The sequence below is a fragment of the Ornithorhynchus anatinus genome, chromosome 7 (assembly GCF_004115215.2).
Source record: "Ornithorhynchus anatinus isolate Pmale09 chromosome 7, mOrnAna1.pri.v4, whole genome shotgun sequence".
In the NCBI taxonomy this organism is placed as follows: domain Eukaryota; kingdom Metazoa; phylum Chordata; class Mammalia; order Monotremata; family Ornithorhynchidae; genus Ornithorhynchus; species Ornithorhynchus anatinus.
Genome location: NC_041734.1, coordinates 68,683,080 through 68,701,858, shown reverse-complemented (window position 1 = coordinate 68,701,858; position 18,779 = coordinate 68,683,080). Strand labels below are relative to the sequence as shown.

General features: G+C 46.2%; 1 protein-coding gene across 2 annotated transcripts in view; it reads right to left on the bottom strand.

Moving 5' to 3' along the window:
- The window catches only part of MAPK14 (mitogen-activated protein kinase 14), an 88,273-nt gene that overhangs the window by 46,802 nt on the left and 22,692 nt on the right, over positions 1 to 18,779 (bottom strand). For both annotated transcript variants that reach the window (XM_029068664.2, XM_029068663.2), the window contains exon 2: positions 11,710 to 11,839. In XM_029068664.2, the coding sequence (XP_028924497.1) occupies positions 11,710 to 11,839 (130 nt within the window). The remainder of the gene's footprint in view (positions 1 to 11,709; positions 11,840 to 18,779) is intronic.

Sequence of the window (18,779 nt, the reverse complement as noted above, 5' to 3'; positions counted from 1 at the left end):
CAATCAATGGCATTTACTGAGTGATTACTGTGTGCACAGTACTATGCTAGGGACTTGGGAGAGTACAACAGAGTAGGTAATATTAATAATGGTATTCATTAAGCACTATGCATCAAACACTGTTCTACGCACTGGGGTTGATACAAGCTAATCTGGTTGGACACAGTCCCTGTCCCACAGAGGACTCACAATCTCAATCCCCATTTTACAGATGAGGGAACCGAGGCACAGAGAAGTGGCTTACCCAAAGTCGCCCAACAGACAAGAGGCAGAGCTGGGATTAGAACCCAACACCTTCTGACTTCCAGGTCCGTGCTCTGTCCACTAGGCCGTGCTGCTTCTGTGATGATGATTGATGATTGTGTGCATCAAAGCCTAATGGACAGAGCACGGTCCTGGGACTCAGGAGACTTGGGGTCTAAACCCTGGTGTGCTTCAGCACTTAGACAGGTGTTCAGTGCTTAGAAAAGTGCTTTGCACATAGTAAGCGCTTACCAAATACCATCATTATTACTGTTGGCCTGCTGGGTCACTTAGGACAAGCCAATGGAACACTCCAGGCCTCAGTTTCATCAGCAGTAAAATGGGGAAGAGATTCGTGAATTCTCACCTCTTAGAATGTGAGCCCTGAGAGAGACAGGCATTATGTCCACTCTCATTACTTCTTTATGTTTGTGCTTTTTTTTAAAATGGTGTTTAAGTGTTTATCATGTGCCATGCAAAGGGACTAAGCTATGGGGTAGAATCAAGACAAACGGGGCTGGGCAGGGTTCCCATCCCACACGGGGCTCATGGTCTTAATCTTACCCTAGGACTGTAAACTCGTTATGGGTGGGGGACACGTTTGCTAATTCTGTTGTATTACATGCTCCCAGGCACCTAGTACAGTGCTCTTCACATAAGTGCTCAAAAAATACAACTGATTGACCAAGCCCCATTTTACAGATAAGACAACTGAGGCACAGAGAAGTTAAATTATGTTAAATCCAAGGTCACAGGAGACAAGTGGCAGAGCCGGGATCAGGACCCTGGTCTTCTGACTCCCAATCCTGTGCTCGTTCCATTTGGTCAAGCTGCTTCTGTACCTTGAACCTACCCTAGTGCTTGGCCAATAAAAGCTTTCCATATCGTTAATAATGTCAGTGTTCTGATAATGAAGGGGGTAGATGATGTCCCCAAGTCAGAGGAGAAGGAAGTCATTCCACCACTAAGTAATTTCTATGATTTTGTGAAAAAGAGATGAACCATAATGGTATGAGAGCAAAAAGAAAATGATCAATTACTTATGAAAGGAACCGGCAATCATTATGGCTAGGAGTCTCCAAACCAACTCTATCTTCCCCTCACTGGGAAAAATAATGAACATAATAATAATAATAATTGTGGTATTTGTTAAGCACTTACAATGTACCAGGAACTGTACTAAGCACTAAGGTGGATATAAGCAAACTGGGTTGGACACAGTCCCTGTCCCATGTGGGGGATCACAGTTTCAAGGCCCATTTTACAGATAATAATGATGATAATGATGGCATGTGTTAAGTGCTTACTATGTGCCAAGCACTGTTCTAAGTGCTGGGGTAGATACAAGGTAATCGGGTTGTCCCACGTGGGGCTCACAGTCCTGATCCCCATTTTCCAGATGAGGGAATTGAGGCACAGAGAAGTGAAGTGACTTGCCCAAGATCACACAGCAGACAGGTGGCAGAGCCGGGATTAGAACCCATGACCTTCCGACTCCCAGGCCTGTGCTCTAGCCACTAGACCATGCTGCAAGACATTTACTGGGGTCTGATGTTTTTAAACATGTAGCTTGACTCAGCAATAGACTGCATCCCTCGATGGAATCTGCTCTTCCAAGAACCAATTCCAGAGCCTGATGAATTAATGCAACTACTCCTGTTAGCAATCAATGGCATTTAATAAGAATAATGGTATTTGTTAAGCACTTACTGTGTGCCAAGCACTGTTCTAAGCACTGGGGTAGATTCAAGGTAATCAGGTTGTCCCATGTGGGGCTCACAGTCTTAATGCCTTCCCTCCTCACCTCCGCCAAACTAACTCTCTTCCCCTCTTCAAAGCCCTACTGAGAGCTCACTTCCTCCAAGAGGCCTTCCCAGACTGAGCTGCCCTTTTTTCCTCTGCTACCTCTCTGCCTCCCCTTCACCTCCCCTCAGCTAAGCCCCTTTCCCCCCCTTTCCCTCTGCTCCTCCCCCTCTCACTTCCCCTCCCCTCCGCACTGTGCTCGTCCGCTCATTTGTATATATTTTTATTACCCTATTTATTTTGTTAATGAGATGTACATCCCTTGATTCTATTTATTGCTATTGATTTTGTCCGTCTCCCCCACTTAGACTGTAAGCCCATCAATGGGCAGGGATTGTCTCTATCTGTTGCCGAATTGTACATTCCAAGCGCTTAGTACAGTGCTCTGCACATAGTAAGCGCTCAATAAATACTATTGAATGAATAATCCCCATTTTACAGATGAGGTAACCGAAGCACAGAGAAGTTAAGTGACTTGCCCAAGGTCACACAGCAGACAAGTGGCGAAGCCGGGACTAAAACCCAAGACGTCTGACTCCCAAGCCCAGGCTCTTTCCACTAGGCCATGCTGCTTCTATTTGAACGCTTACAGAGCACAGAGCGCTGTACTAAGTGCTTGGGAGCAGAGAATGGACGTGTTCCCCAACCACAAGGAGCCTATAGTCTAGAGGGGAAGAGAGGCAGGAATATTAAGAATTTATAGATATGTTCAGAAGTGCTGGGGGGCTGAGGGTGAGGCGAATACCAAATGTCCGACGGGCACAGATCCAAGGGCAAAGTTCTAACGGTTGTGTCAATGCATCTTATCTGCCTACTAGTGGGTTCGAAGGCTAAATACAACACACCTCCTCAAACTGGCACAGTCCCTTCCTTAGGCCCCTAAACTACCAAGCCTTGAAGCAGCATGGCCTGGTGGATAGAGCGCGAGCCCAGGAGTCAGAGGACCTGGGTCCTAATCCCAGTTTCACCACTCGAGTGCTGCGTGGCCTTGGGCAAGTCACCATTACTCTGTGCCATTTGTAAAATGGAGATTAAGACCGTGAGGCCCATGTGGGACAGAGAAGGTGTGCAACCTGCCTAGAACGGCACTTAGAACAGTGCTCGACACATAGTAAGCGGTTAACAGATTCCCATCATCATCAGGAGATGCCCTGTGCGCTTCCCATTCCAAGCCCTTCCAACCAGCTCCCATGAACATTCCCAAAGTGCTTGGTGGCCCGTTCGGCCCGGTTGAAGATTAGAATCCACGTGTCTTCCAGCTCGTCAACTGAACCAAGAACTCCAGTTCGCCATGTCCTTACTACAACCTCTGTGGTCCAACTGCCTTGGCCACGAGCCCGATTGGACTCGATCCCAAAATGGTTATCCTAGCAAGCAGAGGGAAGGACGTCACAGAGGTGTTTATGGGGCCGACGGAGTCTCCTGGTGATTTCTGAGCTTCGTGGGTCTAACGTGGGTCTAACACCACCACGCCACCGGTCTTCACGTGGACACGTCTTCTGCTGTTACCTCAGAAGTTGGACAGTACCCAAGCAACGCTTGGCCAAGTGCATCCTGGGCTCTCTAGACTGTGAGGTGGGCCGGTGGCGATGGATGAGACACTACCGTCTATTCTAGTTCCAGCCCTTCCCCAAGCCTTACCCAAACACGCTCCTCACTATAAACAGAGTGCTCACGAGTAGGGAAGCGGTTGTGAAGAGAGGCCTTCCCAGATTACTCCCTCATCCGCACAACGTACGTCCCCCACCAACTACCACTTTGGCACTTCTGGATTAACTAGCAAAGCAGTGTGGCCTAGTGGACAGAGCTCAGGCCTGGGCGTCAGAAGGACTCAGGTTCTCAATCACCTTGGCCCCCTCCTATCTCACCTTGTTGCTCTCCTACTATAACGCAGCCCACACACTTTGTTCCTCCATCGCCAACCTCCTCACTGAACCTCAATTTTGTCTTCGCCGCCGCCGATGTCTCGCCCACGTCCTGCCTCTGGCCTGGAATGCCCTCCCTCTTCATATGCTGACAATTACTCTCCTGCTTCAAATTCTTATTGAAGGCGCATCTCCTCCAAGAGGGCTTCCATGACTGAGCCCCCTTTTCCTTTTCTTCCACTCCCTTCTGCGTCACCCTAACCTGCCCCCTTTACTCCCCCCGCCCACCCAGCCCCACAACGCTTACGTATATATCTGTAATTTACTTATATTAATTAATGTCTCTCTCCCCCTCTAGCCTGTAAGCTCATTATGGTTAGGGAAAGTGTCTGTAATATTGTTATAATGTACCCTCCCATGTACTTAGAACAGTGCTCTGTACACAGTAAGTGCTCAATAAATGAAACCGATTGATCCTAATCCCGGCTCCGCCACTTGTCTGCTCTGTGACCTTGGGTAAGTCACTTCACCGTGCCTCAGTTACCTCATCTGTGGAATGGGGATGAAAACTGTAAGTATCATGTGTGGCATGGTCCGTGTCCAACTTGCCTGACTTGTATCTATCCCAGTGCTTAGAATGGTGCCTGGCACATGGGAAGTGGTTAATGAATACTGTAAAAAACCCAAAAACCAGAAAAACAAAAAACTTTAGTGAGCACTTAGGTACTCAAGGCCCCTCCTCAATTACACTTATGCATGCATCTTTAAACGATTGCTTCCTCCTACAAGTAATTTAAAGTTCATGTCTTTCTACCTCACTAAACTGTAGATTCCTTAAGGACATGGACGTTACCTACTAATTCTCTTGCACCCTCCCTAGGGCTTGGTATGGTGGTTTATCAGAGCACTGTACTAAGCGCTTGAAAGGTACAATCCGGCAACAGATAGAAACAATCCCTGCTCAACAACGGGTTCACAGTCTAGAAGTGGGAGAGAGACAACAAAACAAATTGACATCACTACCGTCAAAATAAAACAGAACCATAGATAAATGCACATCATAAATAAAATAGAGCAATAAGTACGTACAAATACATACAAGTGCTGTGGGGAGGGGAAGGGGGTAGATCGGGGGAGGGAGTCGGGGCGATGGGAAGGGGAGGAGGAGCAGAGGGAACGGGAGGGCTCAGTCTCGGAAGGCCTCCTGGAGGAGGTGAGCTCACTATTCTTAGCGCTTGGGAGAGGGCAGGAAATGTGTCTGCCATCTCAACTGTACTGTCCTCTCCCAAGAGCTTGACGTGATGCCCAACACATTTCTGTTGATTAGAGTAGCAGTTAAATACATCACAGGTGCCAAGGACTGGGCTAAATTCTGGGGCAGAGTCAAGGGAATCAAATTGAACCCAGTCCTTGTCCTGGATGGATTTACAATCTATGAGTTTGGAGTGCAGGAATCTCATCTGAGCATGGGTCTGGGAGTTCTAATCCTGATTGCGCCACTTGTCTGCTGGGTGATCCTTGGCACGTCATTTCACTTCTCTGGGCCTCAGTTACCCCATCTGTAAAGTGGGGATTAAGACTGTGAGCCCGGCGTGGGACAGGGACTATGTCTCACCTGATTAGTTTGTATCTATCCCAGTGCTTGACATATAGTAAGTGCTTAACAATCATCATCATTAGCTCCCATTTTACAGAGGAAAAAACTGGGGCCCAGGGAGAGTAATTGTCTTGCCCATGGTCACCCATCAGGTCAGTGACAAAGCTGGGAGTAGAAGCCAAGTCCTCTGACTCCAAGTTCCATTTTCCATTCCCTCACCTTTCCCTTCCTATAAACTCCTTTAGAATGAATACATTTGATTTTGCAAGAGAGGAGACATAAAATGTTTTTACAAGGTATATGTTAAGCACTTACTACACGCCAGGTATCTGCTAAACACTGGGGCAGACCCAAGCTAATGAGATTGGACACAGTCCCTGTGCCACATGGGACTCCCAGTCTTATTCCTCATTGTTCAGATGAGGTACCTGAGGTAGAGAGAAGTGAAGTGACTTGCCCACGGTCACCCAGCAGACAGGTGGAGGAGCTGGGGATTAGAACCCGGGTCCTCTGACTTCCACACCTGTGCTGCTCTTTCCACTAGGCCACTCTGCTTCCCTAATTGAGTCTGCCCACTAACTTTTAAAAATTAATTATTACTTTGACTAAATTACATTACATGCATACATTAATGCTTTTGGCTGCCAGCCCTGTTTCATCCTACTGAACACTACAAGCTTCTCAAAGTAGGTTATAGATCAGTCAATCAGTATTAATTGCGCGCTGACTGTGAGTAGAGCACTGTACTAACAGGTTAGGAGAACACAGTATAACAGAATTGGTAGACATCTCTCCTGTTCCCAATGAACTTACAGCCTCTGGAGTTCATTTTTAAAAATACAATCAGGGTTAGAGGACAACACTAATGTGGGCTTCCACCCCCACTTTTGAATAGAGAATTTCCTTTTCTGTAACAAAATAACTTTTTCTACTCTTTATCGCTGACAAGTTTATTACTGTTGGACCTTTCGCCCAGATCTTGTTAAACAGAAAAATGTAGCTGGAGGAAAGATTTTTCTCTTCCAATCTTAGTTAGAATTAGCCCATCACAACTCAAAAGACTCAGGTTCAAGTCAAAGATCCAGATTTGCTATGATTTAAAAGCTACACAGAGAAGCAGCGTGGCCTAGGGGAAAGAGCACAGGCCTGGTAGTCAGAAGGACCTGGGTTCTAATCCCAACTGTCGACCGCCTGCTGTGTGATCTAGGGTGAGTTGCTTCAATTCTCTGCTCCTCAGTTTCCTCGAATGAGGATGAAATACCTGTTCTCCCTCCTACTTCAAATGTGAGCCCCAGGAGGGTCAGGGACTGTGTCCAATCTAATTAATTTACACCTACCCCAATGCTTAGAACAGTGTTTGACACACCCAGTAAATGCGTGGCTCAGTGGAAAGAGCCCGGGCTTGGGAGTCAGAGGTCATGGGTTCGAATCCTGACTCTGCCACTTGCCAGCTATGTGACGGTGGGCAAGTCACTTAACTTCTCTGTGCCTCAGTTCCCTTATCTGTAAAATGGGGATGAAGACTGTGAGCCTCATGTGGGACAATCTGATGACCCTGTATCTCCCCCATCACTTAGAACAGTGCTCTGCACATAGTAAGCGCTTAACAAATACCAACATTATTATTATTAATAACAAATACCAAAAAAAAGTCAGGGAGCCCTCTTAAAGCAACACTGAATGAACTCTGTTCTGCACGGATTGGGGATAATCCTCAGAGACTGAAGATGTTTCATTCGTCTGACAAAACACTAACTAAACATTGTCAAGAGGATTTCAAAGACTGTGAGCTCGTTGTGGGCAGGAATGTGTCTGTTTTTCCACTGTACTCTCCCAACCGCTTAGTACAGTGCTTTGCACCAAGTGCTCAATAAATACGATTGAATGCATGAACAGGAAGCAGCCTCTGGAGACTTGGGCAGCTGGCCGGGAGGTGGATGGTGGCCAATGGAAAAAACAAAACAAAACACAAAACAACTAAAAAGCAAAGCACAACAAGGAGAGGAATTCTGGTTAGAAGGCCCAAGGGAATCTTTCAATAAAATTTACTTGGAGGTGCGAGTGCTTGGCTAAATAAAGGCAGTAGAAAGTGATCTTCTCCTTGCCTTGCTGAAAGTGCAAGACTTTTCAGTAAAATCCATAGAGAAGTTATGATTCCTCCTCACCCATGTCGAACATTCTGGCAAGGAAATCAATCAATGATATTTACTGAGCACTTATTGTGTGCAGAGACTGTACTAAGCATTTAGGGGAGGACAAAATAGCAGCGTTGGTAGTCACGTTCCCCGCCCACAGAGAGTTTACAGTCTTGGAGGGAAGAGAAGTATGGACTCATTTAACCAAGAGCTTCTGCTGCCCTAAGGAAGCAACCAGTGCTATTCATTGAGCACCCAGCATGCAGAGCACTGTACTAAGCATATAGGACAGTACAATATAACAGAGTTGGCAGGCACGTTCCCTACCTACAAGGAGCTTACAGTCGAATGTCAACATCAAGCAATAAATGACTGTGATTCTCTGGTCCCTGATACTGTGCTGAAATCGACCCCGACCCCAACCCTTACTTCCAGCCGACCTCACCGCAAATGCAGCCCAAACCACTGGGTGCTGTGAAGTAACAGAGACACACTGATGAGGGGTGGTAGGCCTTTGAATAAAAGCATTGTGCAGCTCAGCTGGCAAAGAGGCAGCACCACACACAGAAATAGACCTCGACGGGGGGGACGGTTTACGGTGCCAAAACAGAGGATGCAGAATTGTGCCCGTATTCTCAGGGAGGAAAGGGTTTACAGGTCACAAATGGTTGGGGATCTTTACAGTACCATCTTCACCAACTGAACTGTTTGGCTGAAAGGACAGAGTCTCTCAATCGATTTCTCTTTACACACACATACGCACTCGTGTTCGCTCTCTCTCGTCCAACAGAGATCTCACTGTACAAAACTTATCCTTCCATGCCAAGAACATTTTTCAAAGAAGCCACAACATAAATGCTTCTTCGAATCCTTTTCGGTCATGGGAATAGAGTCGAGACATTGAGGAGGAAAAAAAGAAAGTAAGAGAATCCCTGAGTTTCGGAAAATTCTTTCAGTATTATATGGAATATATTGAAAAGCAGTGAAACAATGTTCCTAGCTGTGGATATTGTTAATGTCATTCCAGCACCAGAAGTCATGACATTATTAAAACAAAAACCTTCTACTTAAATGAGAGAGTATTAATCTTCAACAAAATATAAAACAATTTCTTAACTGAAACAATGCCACAGTTACAATTGTACATTAACACAGCACTCAAACAATAGGCTTCCTACTCAAACAAAACGACCTCCCAGGTCTTGCTTCATTCATCTTACCACTACGGTATGCTGCTCGCTTTTAAAACACACGCCTCATTTTTTGAGATGTACCAACCCCCCTCCCCTCCTCATATCCAAAGTTTCCCCCATTGTCTAATACTTCACCAATTACAAAACCATTTAAAGCAAAAACAAACTAACCTTCCTTCATCTCATGGCCCTACAGGCCTGCAATTCATCGTAACTTGCCCTGCCTGTCTGCTAGGAGCCATTCTTCTTTCCCCACAGAATCTCCATTTCAAATGGGAGGAAGCTCTCAGACCACTGTAACCACCATTAGTTACTGCTGAATTACAGAAAACCAAACGATAGATGGAAGGGACAAAAATTTCCCTGTTAATTGTGGCCATAAAGGCTGTTAGGAGTAGAAAAATCAATGAACCTTGGGCGAGGTGAATATCAGAATGAACGACTGGATTGTTGGAAGCTAAGAATAAAATAGATGACTCTCGGAATGACGTTAAAGGGGCTCTTCCGAATGATCCTGAAATCCCTAATTTCCAAGGGGTTATGAATCCAGAGGGAAAGATATGATCTCAAGCAGCTAAATGCAGAAAAAAGTGACATATAAATTTCTTATTCCACAGATAATGTTTCCAATCATCGTCATCATAAGTGGCACTTGCTAAGCCCTTGCCATGTGCCAAGCATTGTCCTAAGCACTGGGATGGACACAAGACAGTTTACTGTTCCATATAGGGTTCACAGTTAAGTGGGAGGGAGAACTGGCATTGAATCCCCATTTTACAGATGAGGAAACTGAGGCCCAGAGAAGTAGAGTGACTTGCCCGTGGCCACACAGCAGGAGTGGCAGAGCCATGATTAGAAGCCAGGTCCTCCGACTCCCAGACCCATGTTCTTTCCAATAGGCCATGCTAAAATCATATCAACCGATTAAGTATCCTACAGTATTTTAAACCCTGGTTAACAACTGGGAAATTATACAAAAACAAAACAAGACCAAAAAACCCACAAAAAACCACACATAAATTAAAAAAAACCCCAAAGCAGACAGGAAAGAAAGAGGTGACAAGACAAAAAAGATTTCTAGCTGGCTGACAAGTGAGTTTAAATTTAACTAGCCTAATGGTGAAGTTTCTTGATAAAGCTTTCTGGAGAACCGTTTGTAACTGGTATCTTTAGTAGTATATCCAGATACCAGGATTCCCCTGATTATTGCAAGAAGTAAAGGAAGGCCAGTGGAGAAGCAGCGTGGCCCAGTGAATAGAGCAGGAGCCTGAGAGTCAGAAGGACATGGGTTCTAATCCCGGCTCTGCCACTTGTCTGCTGTGCCAACTCAGGCAGGTCGCTTAACATCTCTGTGCCTTAGTTACCTCATCTTTAAAACGGGGATTGGGAGTGTGAGCCCCACACGGGACAGGGATTGCGTCCAACCCGATTTACTTATATCTACCCTAGCACTTAGTACAGTGCCTGGAATATAGCAAGCACCTAAATACCATAATTATCACTATTATTTTTATTAAAAATAGTGGTTTGTGCTTTCTCATCTGTGTCCATTGCTCCTGTTGGGGCACAGGGTACAATGAGCAAGTTAGTGGTCAAGGAAGCAACACAATACAATCCAGCTGGATCAACTTCCTCCACCTCAGCCAGGTAGGAATACCACTGGTTTAGGAGACTGGTTGCATGACAAACTCTTCACTACATATATTTTGTGAGTAAAAGGCAAAGCACTGCATGCAGAAGGTAGAACTGGAGGGATATAGTCTGGAGAATACAGGTTAATAAACTTTATCCTATTCCTAGCCAAATCCATTCTAGGTAATACACACATAAGGGAATGCTCCCAAACACATTATGGCTCCAAAGAGCATCACAGCACATGTGGAAAGTCAGGGGATAAATCAATCCATCCTGGGAAAACCGGCCCTATTCACATCTGAGGCGGGGAAAGAATCAAGCTCACCGCAGTTTCAATGAGTGAGATGCACCCCAATTTTCCCCCCAAAGTCCGACCATCACCTTACCCTGACAGGTGGGTCAGATGGTCAAGATTAGGCGGGGATCTGCTGGGGCTACGCCAAGAGCGGAGATGGCTTCTTTCCAAAGACCCCTGTCGCCCCCCACCTCCCCGGCTTCCTGTACGGTGGCCAAGCTCCATGGGATCCTTGAGCGCAGTTGGCTAATGTAGGCGGCAAAGACGGCAGCGGCTCCTGAGCCGGTTACCCTGGCAACTACCCGCTCGCCTACGGCGCTTCGGCCCAGCATCATCATTTTGAGGCAATGGCTCTCCCGCTGCCCACCTCTCACCCACGTCCTGCCTCCTGCCTGGAACGTCTTCCCTCTTCATATCCGTCAGACTATTACTCTCCCCGACTTCAAACCCATATTTCAGGCACATCTCTTCCAAGGGGCCTTCCCTGGCTAAGCCCTCATTTCCTCTTCTCCATCACCCAATCTTCTTGTATCCACCCCAGCGCTTAGAACGGTGCCTGGCACATAGTTAAGCACTTCACAAATGTCATTATTATTATTATTGCAGAGCACTGTACTGAGCGCTTGGGAGAGTACACTACAACAATCAACAGACACATTCCCTGCCGGATTCCCCTTCTTGCTTGTTGCTCCCTCCGCTCTGCAAAAACCCTTAGACCTAGAGGAATTCCTGCAGGCAAGCTCCTTGGCCTGAAATCTTCCTCCTGAACGGACCGGGGTTCAGCTGCCATTTCCAGTGGGCGGCCGCCCTCCCACCTTCCCGCCCCCATTTCTAAAAACCAAACCCTAGGCGGACGTTCCAACCTGGAAAGACGGAAGGCATGAGCATGAGCCTCGTCTCCTCGAGCGCCAGGGTCGGCTCCCCGCGTTTCAAAAAGACTTACGTTTTCGTGTTTCATGTGCTTAAGGAGACGTAGTTCTCGATACGTCCTTTTGGCGTGGATGATAGACTGAAACGGCCTGGACAGCTTCTTAACTGCCACTCGGAGTCCGGTTTTTGTGTCATAGGAAGAACTAGGGGGAAACAAACAAAAACTCCACTGTCAAATGTACTGCAGACATCATGTAAGCCTTGCCTGACACTCCAAGACTCAATAGGCACATCACAAATGTAAGAGAATTATATTCGTGCTGGAAGACGTTCGTGAAGACTCTTGATGTGTGCCCTTAGTAAACATAAGAAAATGCTCCCAGCATGTTGACGATCAAACACTCTTTAGGGGTTTACAAGCTCACTGCTGGCCCTTAGTTAAGGAAATTATCCATAATAATAATAATAACAATAATAATTATGGTACTTGTTAAGCGCTTACTATGTGCCAAGGACTCTTCTGAGCACGGGGGTAGATATAAGTTAATCAGGTTGGACACAGTCCCTGTCCCACACTGGGCTCGTGTGCAATCACCTGTAGTGTATTTCTGTGTATAGCTTACATAGAGACGCAAAGTGACCTAATGGAAAGCGCTCGGGCCTGGGAGTCAGAGGACCCGAGTTCTAATCCTGGCTCCACCACTTGCCTTCTGTGTGACCTTGGACAAGTCCCTTAACTTCTTAGTGCTTCAGTTTCTCATCCTTAAAATGAGGATTAAATACCTGTTCTTCCTCCTACTTAAAACATGAGCCCCGTGTGGGACAGGAACTGTGTCTGACCTGATTATCCCCATTTTTTACACGAGGTAACAGAACCAAAGAAGTGAAGTGACTTGCCCAAGGTCACACAACAAACAAGTGGTGGAACTGGGATTAGAATCCTCTGACTCCCAGGCCAGTGCTCTATCCATTACACTACACTGCTTCTCATAACCCTACCCCTTCTCCTTGGTGACTAGAGGGCTTAGGCTCTGAGGACGCTCATTAAGGTCAGCGGGAAACTTACGTAATATTCGGGAGTGCAGCAACTGCTCAGGATTGGGTAAGATTAAGTTTGAAAACCCACAATTGGGATTAACGGTTCAGATGCCACAAATATGAACAGAATCAACAGGATACGATCATCTTGCTTCTCTGGTTCCGCTGCTCCCCTTCCGCTTCCGCTTTGTGCTTCTCTGTCAGATCCCGGCACACCTCTAATTCATTCATTTATTCAGTGCTATTTGTTGAGCGCTTACTGTGTGCGGAGCCCTGTACTAAGCACTTGGGAGTGTACGATACAAAAATAAACATACTCGTCCACCCGTGAGCTTACAGTTAAGAGAGGTAAAGACAGACAACAATACAAATAAATTATAGATATGTACATAAGTGCAGTGGGGCTGAAGGGGGGAAGCTCAAGGCTCTAGATTGCAAGCTCACTGTGGGCAGGGAAAGTGACTGTTTATCATTATGCCCTACTCTCCAGAGAACTTACCACAGTGCTCTGCACATAAGAGCTCAATGAATATGATTGAAGGACACATATTATTTCCAAGGAACATGTCTACCAACTCTGCTCTATGGTCCTCTCCCAAGGTTTTAGGACACTACTCTGCACACAGTTAACGCTCAAAAAGTACCAATCATTGATTGACTGCACTGTACCTGTCTCTTTAAGGAAAAAGAACAGAACTCCACTTGGCACTTACAGCTGCTCCGGAGGGGTAAAACTGCAAGAGCTTCCTTCACAAGCTAAGAGAACTGACCCTAGGCCAGAGTCCGCCCATTAACTCTCTCTTCCAGTAAAGAATTGGTCTTCACCGACCGAAGGAAGCTCAACAGAAACAGGAAGGAGACCCACCACTCTGTTTCCTCTTTAGTTCTCTCTCCAAAGCACTACGGTCTCAGATCCGCCGAGCTTTTTCACTTCACAACCAGTTTTGCTTTTGGATACACAGACATTCCAAACATGAGGTCGGAGGAGTGTGGAGGGAATTTTAGGATTGAGAGAGATTGCTCCTCAAACCATTTCGGAGAGGTCCTAAGAGACCCTCAGTCTTTGAGAAGGCATTTTCCTTACAGCATTTCTGTGCGGGCTAGAGACAGAAGTCATCCTAGGGGTGATGACTTTTCATAGAAAGAGAAATACTACACATGCGAAAGGCCCTCTCCACCTCCCTGTGCCCTTTTGTTTGACTGTCGTCGTTAGATCTGCGAAGACTGCCTTGTGAACAGCCAGCTCGTTGCTGCGGCGTGCATTGCATTATTTAAAGCGCTGCTATTGTAAATTTGGTTCAAGATGTTTTTTCTAATACTGACAGCATTTGTGATCAGCTGCAATAATGTGAGGATATGTGCATGCTTAATATTATCATTATGGTCCTTGTTAAATGCTTACTATGTGCCAAGCGGCATATAAAGTGCTGCAACAGAGACAAGATAATCAGGCTGGACACAGTCCCTGTCCCACATGGGGCTCACAGTCTAAGTAACTACTTCGACAGTTCACAGTAGCACGTGCCTTAGAAAGACGGCTGTAAACTTATTGTGGGCAGGGAATGTGTCCGTTTATTATTGCACTGCACTTTCCCAAGCACTTAGGACAGTGCTCTGCACACAGTAAATGCTCAATAAATAAGACTGAATGAATGATGGGATGACTGAAAGGCCATTCAATAGAATTTGAGTCTACTGGATGCAAAGCACTGAACTAAGCACTTGGGAGAGTGCACTAGAGTTGGGAGACATAATAATAAACGTATTGGTTAAGCACTTACTATGTGCCAAGCACTGTTCAAAACACCGGGGTGGATACAAGATAATTAAGCTGGACCATATGGGGCTCACGGTCTTAATCTCCATTTTACAAATGAGTTAACACAGGCCCAGAGAAGTGAAGTGACTTGGCCAAAGTCACCCAGCTGACAAGTGGTGGAGCTGAGATTAGAATCCATGACCTCTGACTCCCCAGCCCGGGCTCTTGCCACTAAGCCACGCTGCTTCCCTGTCACATTATTTCTGCCCTCAAGGAGTTTATAATCTAGGAGAGGGAAAAATGCATCGGTAAATCAGTTAGTGCTAAGGTAAAAGGTAGATGATAAACTCTACACTGATCTAAACACATATCATATCCCACCTTGATTGCTACTGCATCAGCTTCCTTGTTTGATCTCCCTGCCTCCTGCCTCTCTCCACTTCAGCCCATACCTCACTCCGCTGCCCGGGTCATTCTTCTAAAAAGTTCAGTCCATGTCTCCTCACTACGCGACAGCCTCCCGTGGTTGCCCATCCACCTCCATGGCAAACAGAGACTCCTGAGCATTCAGTTTTAAAGCACTCCATCAGATCAAGCATCAACCCCCCGAGCCCCGCAACCAACCTAACTGATCTCCTATTCCTGATCTCGTTCCTCCAATGCCAACTTACTCACTGTACCTCGCACTCATCTAGGTCACCACTGACCCTTTGCCCATGTCCTCTTTTTGACCTGGATCTCCCCCCACCCTTCATACTCGACAGACCACGAGGCCTTCCCCTATCAAGCTCTTTTCCCCCCTATTTTCACTCCCTTCCAGCGTGGCTCAGTGGAAAGAGCCCGGGCTTGGGTCAGAAGTCATGGGTTCGAATCCCGGCTCTGCTGCTTGTCAGCTGTGTGACTGTGGGCAAGTCACTTCACTTCTCTGTGCCTCAGTTACCTCATCTGTGAAATGGGGATTAACTGTGAGCCTCACGTGGGGCAACCTGATTACCCTGTGTCTACCCCAGCGCTTAGAACAGTGCTCTGCACATAGTAAGAGCTTAACAAATACCAACGTTATTGCCTCTGCACTTGATCTGTATTCTTTGAGCACTTGACAGTCACCCCAGCCAGCCCCACAGCATACATATAATTTGTTTATTTTAATATTTCCCCTCTACGCTGTATTAAGTTCCATGTGAGCAGGGACATGACTACCAACCCTGTTGTACTACATTGTCCCAAGTGCTTAGTACAGTGCTCTGCACCTAGTAAGCGCTCGATAAATACCATTGATGGATTAATGGTCAATGGTATTTATCGAGCGCTTACTGGGTGCAGAGCACAACACTAAGCCCTTGGGAGAGTACAATATAACAATAAACAGACACATTCCCTGCCCCCGATGAGCTTACGGTCTAGAGGGAGAGACCGACATTAACATAAGTTGCAGATATGGCCCTAAGTGCTGTGGGCTGGGGGAGGGCAGGAGATGAATAAAGGGAATAAGTAAGGACGACACAGAAGGGAGTGCCTACTATGTGCCAAGCACTGTACTAAGCCCTGGGGTAGATGCACGATAATCATGTCAGACACAGTTCCTGTCCCACACAGGGCTCATGTTTTAAGTAGGAGGAAGGACAGGTATTTCACGCTCATTTTAAGGATGAGGAAACTGAGGCACTAAGAAGTTAATGGACTTGTCCAACGTCACACAGAAAGCAAGTGGTGGAACCAAGATTAGAACTCAGGTCCTCTGACCCCCAGGCCCTTCCACTTTCCAATAGGTCACTGCGTCTCTATGTAAGCTATACACAGAAATACACTACAGGTGATAAAACCCAGGAAGAACAGAAATGAGACAACAAGTAATAGGACTGCCAAAGAACAGGCCATCTAAAGGAGTGTGGGAAAAGATAAAGAGGGGAAAATATGGAGAGGGGAGATGGAGAAAAAATGGAAATGCAATTGAGGAAATGTCCTTTTAATGGAGTTTTTTGTTATGGATATCTGCCGTCAGAGAAAAGCGAAATGATGAAACTGGCTACAAAATTGCTAAGGTTGAAACAGCACGGACAACCCTGGCACTTTTCTAGCCACCTCGAAGTAGCTCTGTGGTGCAGGTTGAAAGGATGTATTATTGCCAGATGTCCTACTCATTCTGTTACAGGTAGAGGAGGTCTAGTGGATACTCAGATGAATATGTTAGAAATCTCTTTCCGCCCTAAGATTCCCCTGTCATTTGCGGGCACAAAATTTTTACGTCCTTCCCACCACCCGCACCGTGACTCAGAGGTCAAAGAGATCAGCGGCTTCCGCAAGTTGAGGTCGGACTGTCATCTTATCTTCCAAAGAGTGGCACCGGGATTAGAACCCAGGTCCTCTGACTCCCAGGCCCGAGCTCTTTCCTTTAGGCCATGCTGACATTAAAATTCAATTCCTCCCCACTTAGACTGTAAGCTCCCTGTAGGACTGTGCCCGACCTGTGCATTTTGTATCTACCCCAGAGCTTAGTACAGTACAGTGGAGGTGGTTACATAGGCCACTCTCCGAAGAGAAAATAAACCCAGGAAGCCCTGCAATGTTATACCTTCCTCTTTGGATGTTGTGTCTTCCTTCACAAACGACAGATTAAGTCTTGGGCCTCAGACTGTAGTCCCTCTAGGCTGTAAGCTTGCTGTGGTCAGGGAATACATCTGTAATACTGTTGTACTGAACTCTCCCAAGTGCTTAGTACAGTGCTCTGCACACAGTAAGCGTTCAAGAAATAGGGTCTCCCCTTGATTCTAGTTATTGTGATTATATTGTCTTGTTTTTGTCCATCTGTCTCCCCCGATTAAACTGTGAGCCCATCATTGGGCAGGGATTGTCTCTATCTGCTGCCAAATAGTACATTCCAAGTGCTTAGTACAGTGCTCTGCACATAGTAAGCACTCAATGAATGAATGAGCAACTACTCATTCAACTACTCAAGCAACTACTGAATGAATGAATGCCCGACAAACTTCAGGACTGAGAATCTGCAAAGAGGAAATGATTAAAATGCAAGAGAAGCATTGTACCATAGTGGAAAGAGCACGAGCCCAGGAGTCAGAGGACCTTGGTTTTAGTCACAGCTCGGCCACTCACCTGCTGCGTGACTTTGGGCAAATCACTTACCTTCTCTAGGCCTCAGAGAATCCTCACCTGTAAAATGGGGATTAAATAACAATTGTGTTTTTTCTTAAATGCTTACTATGTGCCCAGCACTGATTTAAGCATTGAGTTGGATACCAGATAACCAGGTCTCACATGGGGCTCACAGTCTAAGTAGGAAGGAGGACACATCTGAAATTTTCATTTTACAGAGAAGTTAAGTGACTTCCCCAAGTCACACAGCTGGCAAGAGGCAGCACTGGGATTAGAACTCAGGTCCTCTGACTCCCAGGCCCACGTTCTTTCCACTAGGCCACGCTGCCTCCCATTAAAATCTTATCCCGCCTAGGCTGTGATCTCCCTATGGGACAGGGATGATGTCCAAACCTCAGTGTCTTGTAACTATCCCAGCACTTACTACAGTGCTGGGCACAGGGTAAGTGCCTCTACTTCAGTGCTTGGCACAGGGTGAGTGCCTAAATGTCATCTTTTTTTTTTTTTTTATAAAGTGGCTTGTCCAGTTCCATTCCTATTCTCCCCCCCTTGCCAGTCTTCTCCTACTGGGGCAGAGAGTGCCATGATGGTGTAGGCGGGCAGGGGTGCTGGCCGGGCACTGCGGAGTATGAATGCAGTTTTTGTCCACATTTGCCAGTCACAGGAAAACCTGAACTAGAACCCAGGTCTCCCGATTCCCAGAGCTGTGACCAACAGGCACACACCATCTAACCTTTCTAAATCTCCCTGCTAAAAATCCATTTTGGACTGATGACCCATGTCCCTATTTTAATCATCTCAAGTCATCTATTATTCCCATCTATTCTCTTTAATAACTGATTTTGAACTTCTTATTCATTCATTAATCCTACTTTACGATCTTAAAATAGGGAATCTACTCTTTCTTACCAAACTCTCTCCTCTCTCTGGTTTTTCCCTTCACAAGCCCACAGCCAAGGCATTATCCTGGACTCTTTTTTCTTGGTATCCTTTGTTCACTCCCCTCCTCCCCAAGCTCCACATCACTTCTGTACATATCTGCAATTTATATTCATGCCTGTAACCCCCTCCCCCCACCTCCAGATTGTAAGCTTGTTGTGGGCTGGGAATGTGTCTGTTTATTGTTGTACTGTACTCTCCCAAACACTTAGTACAGTGCTCTGCACACAGTAAGCACTCAATAAATACGATTGAATGATTGAATGACACACACACACCCTGCTGCATTTCCAGTT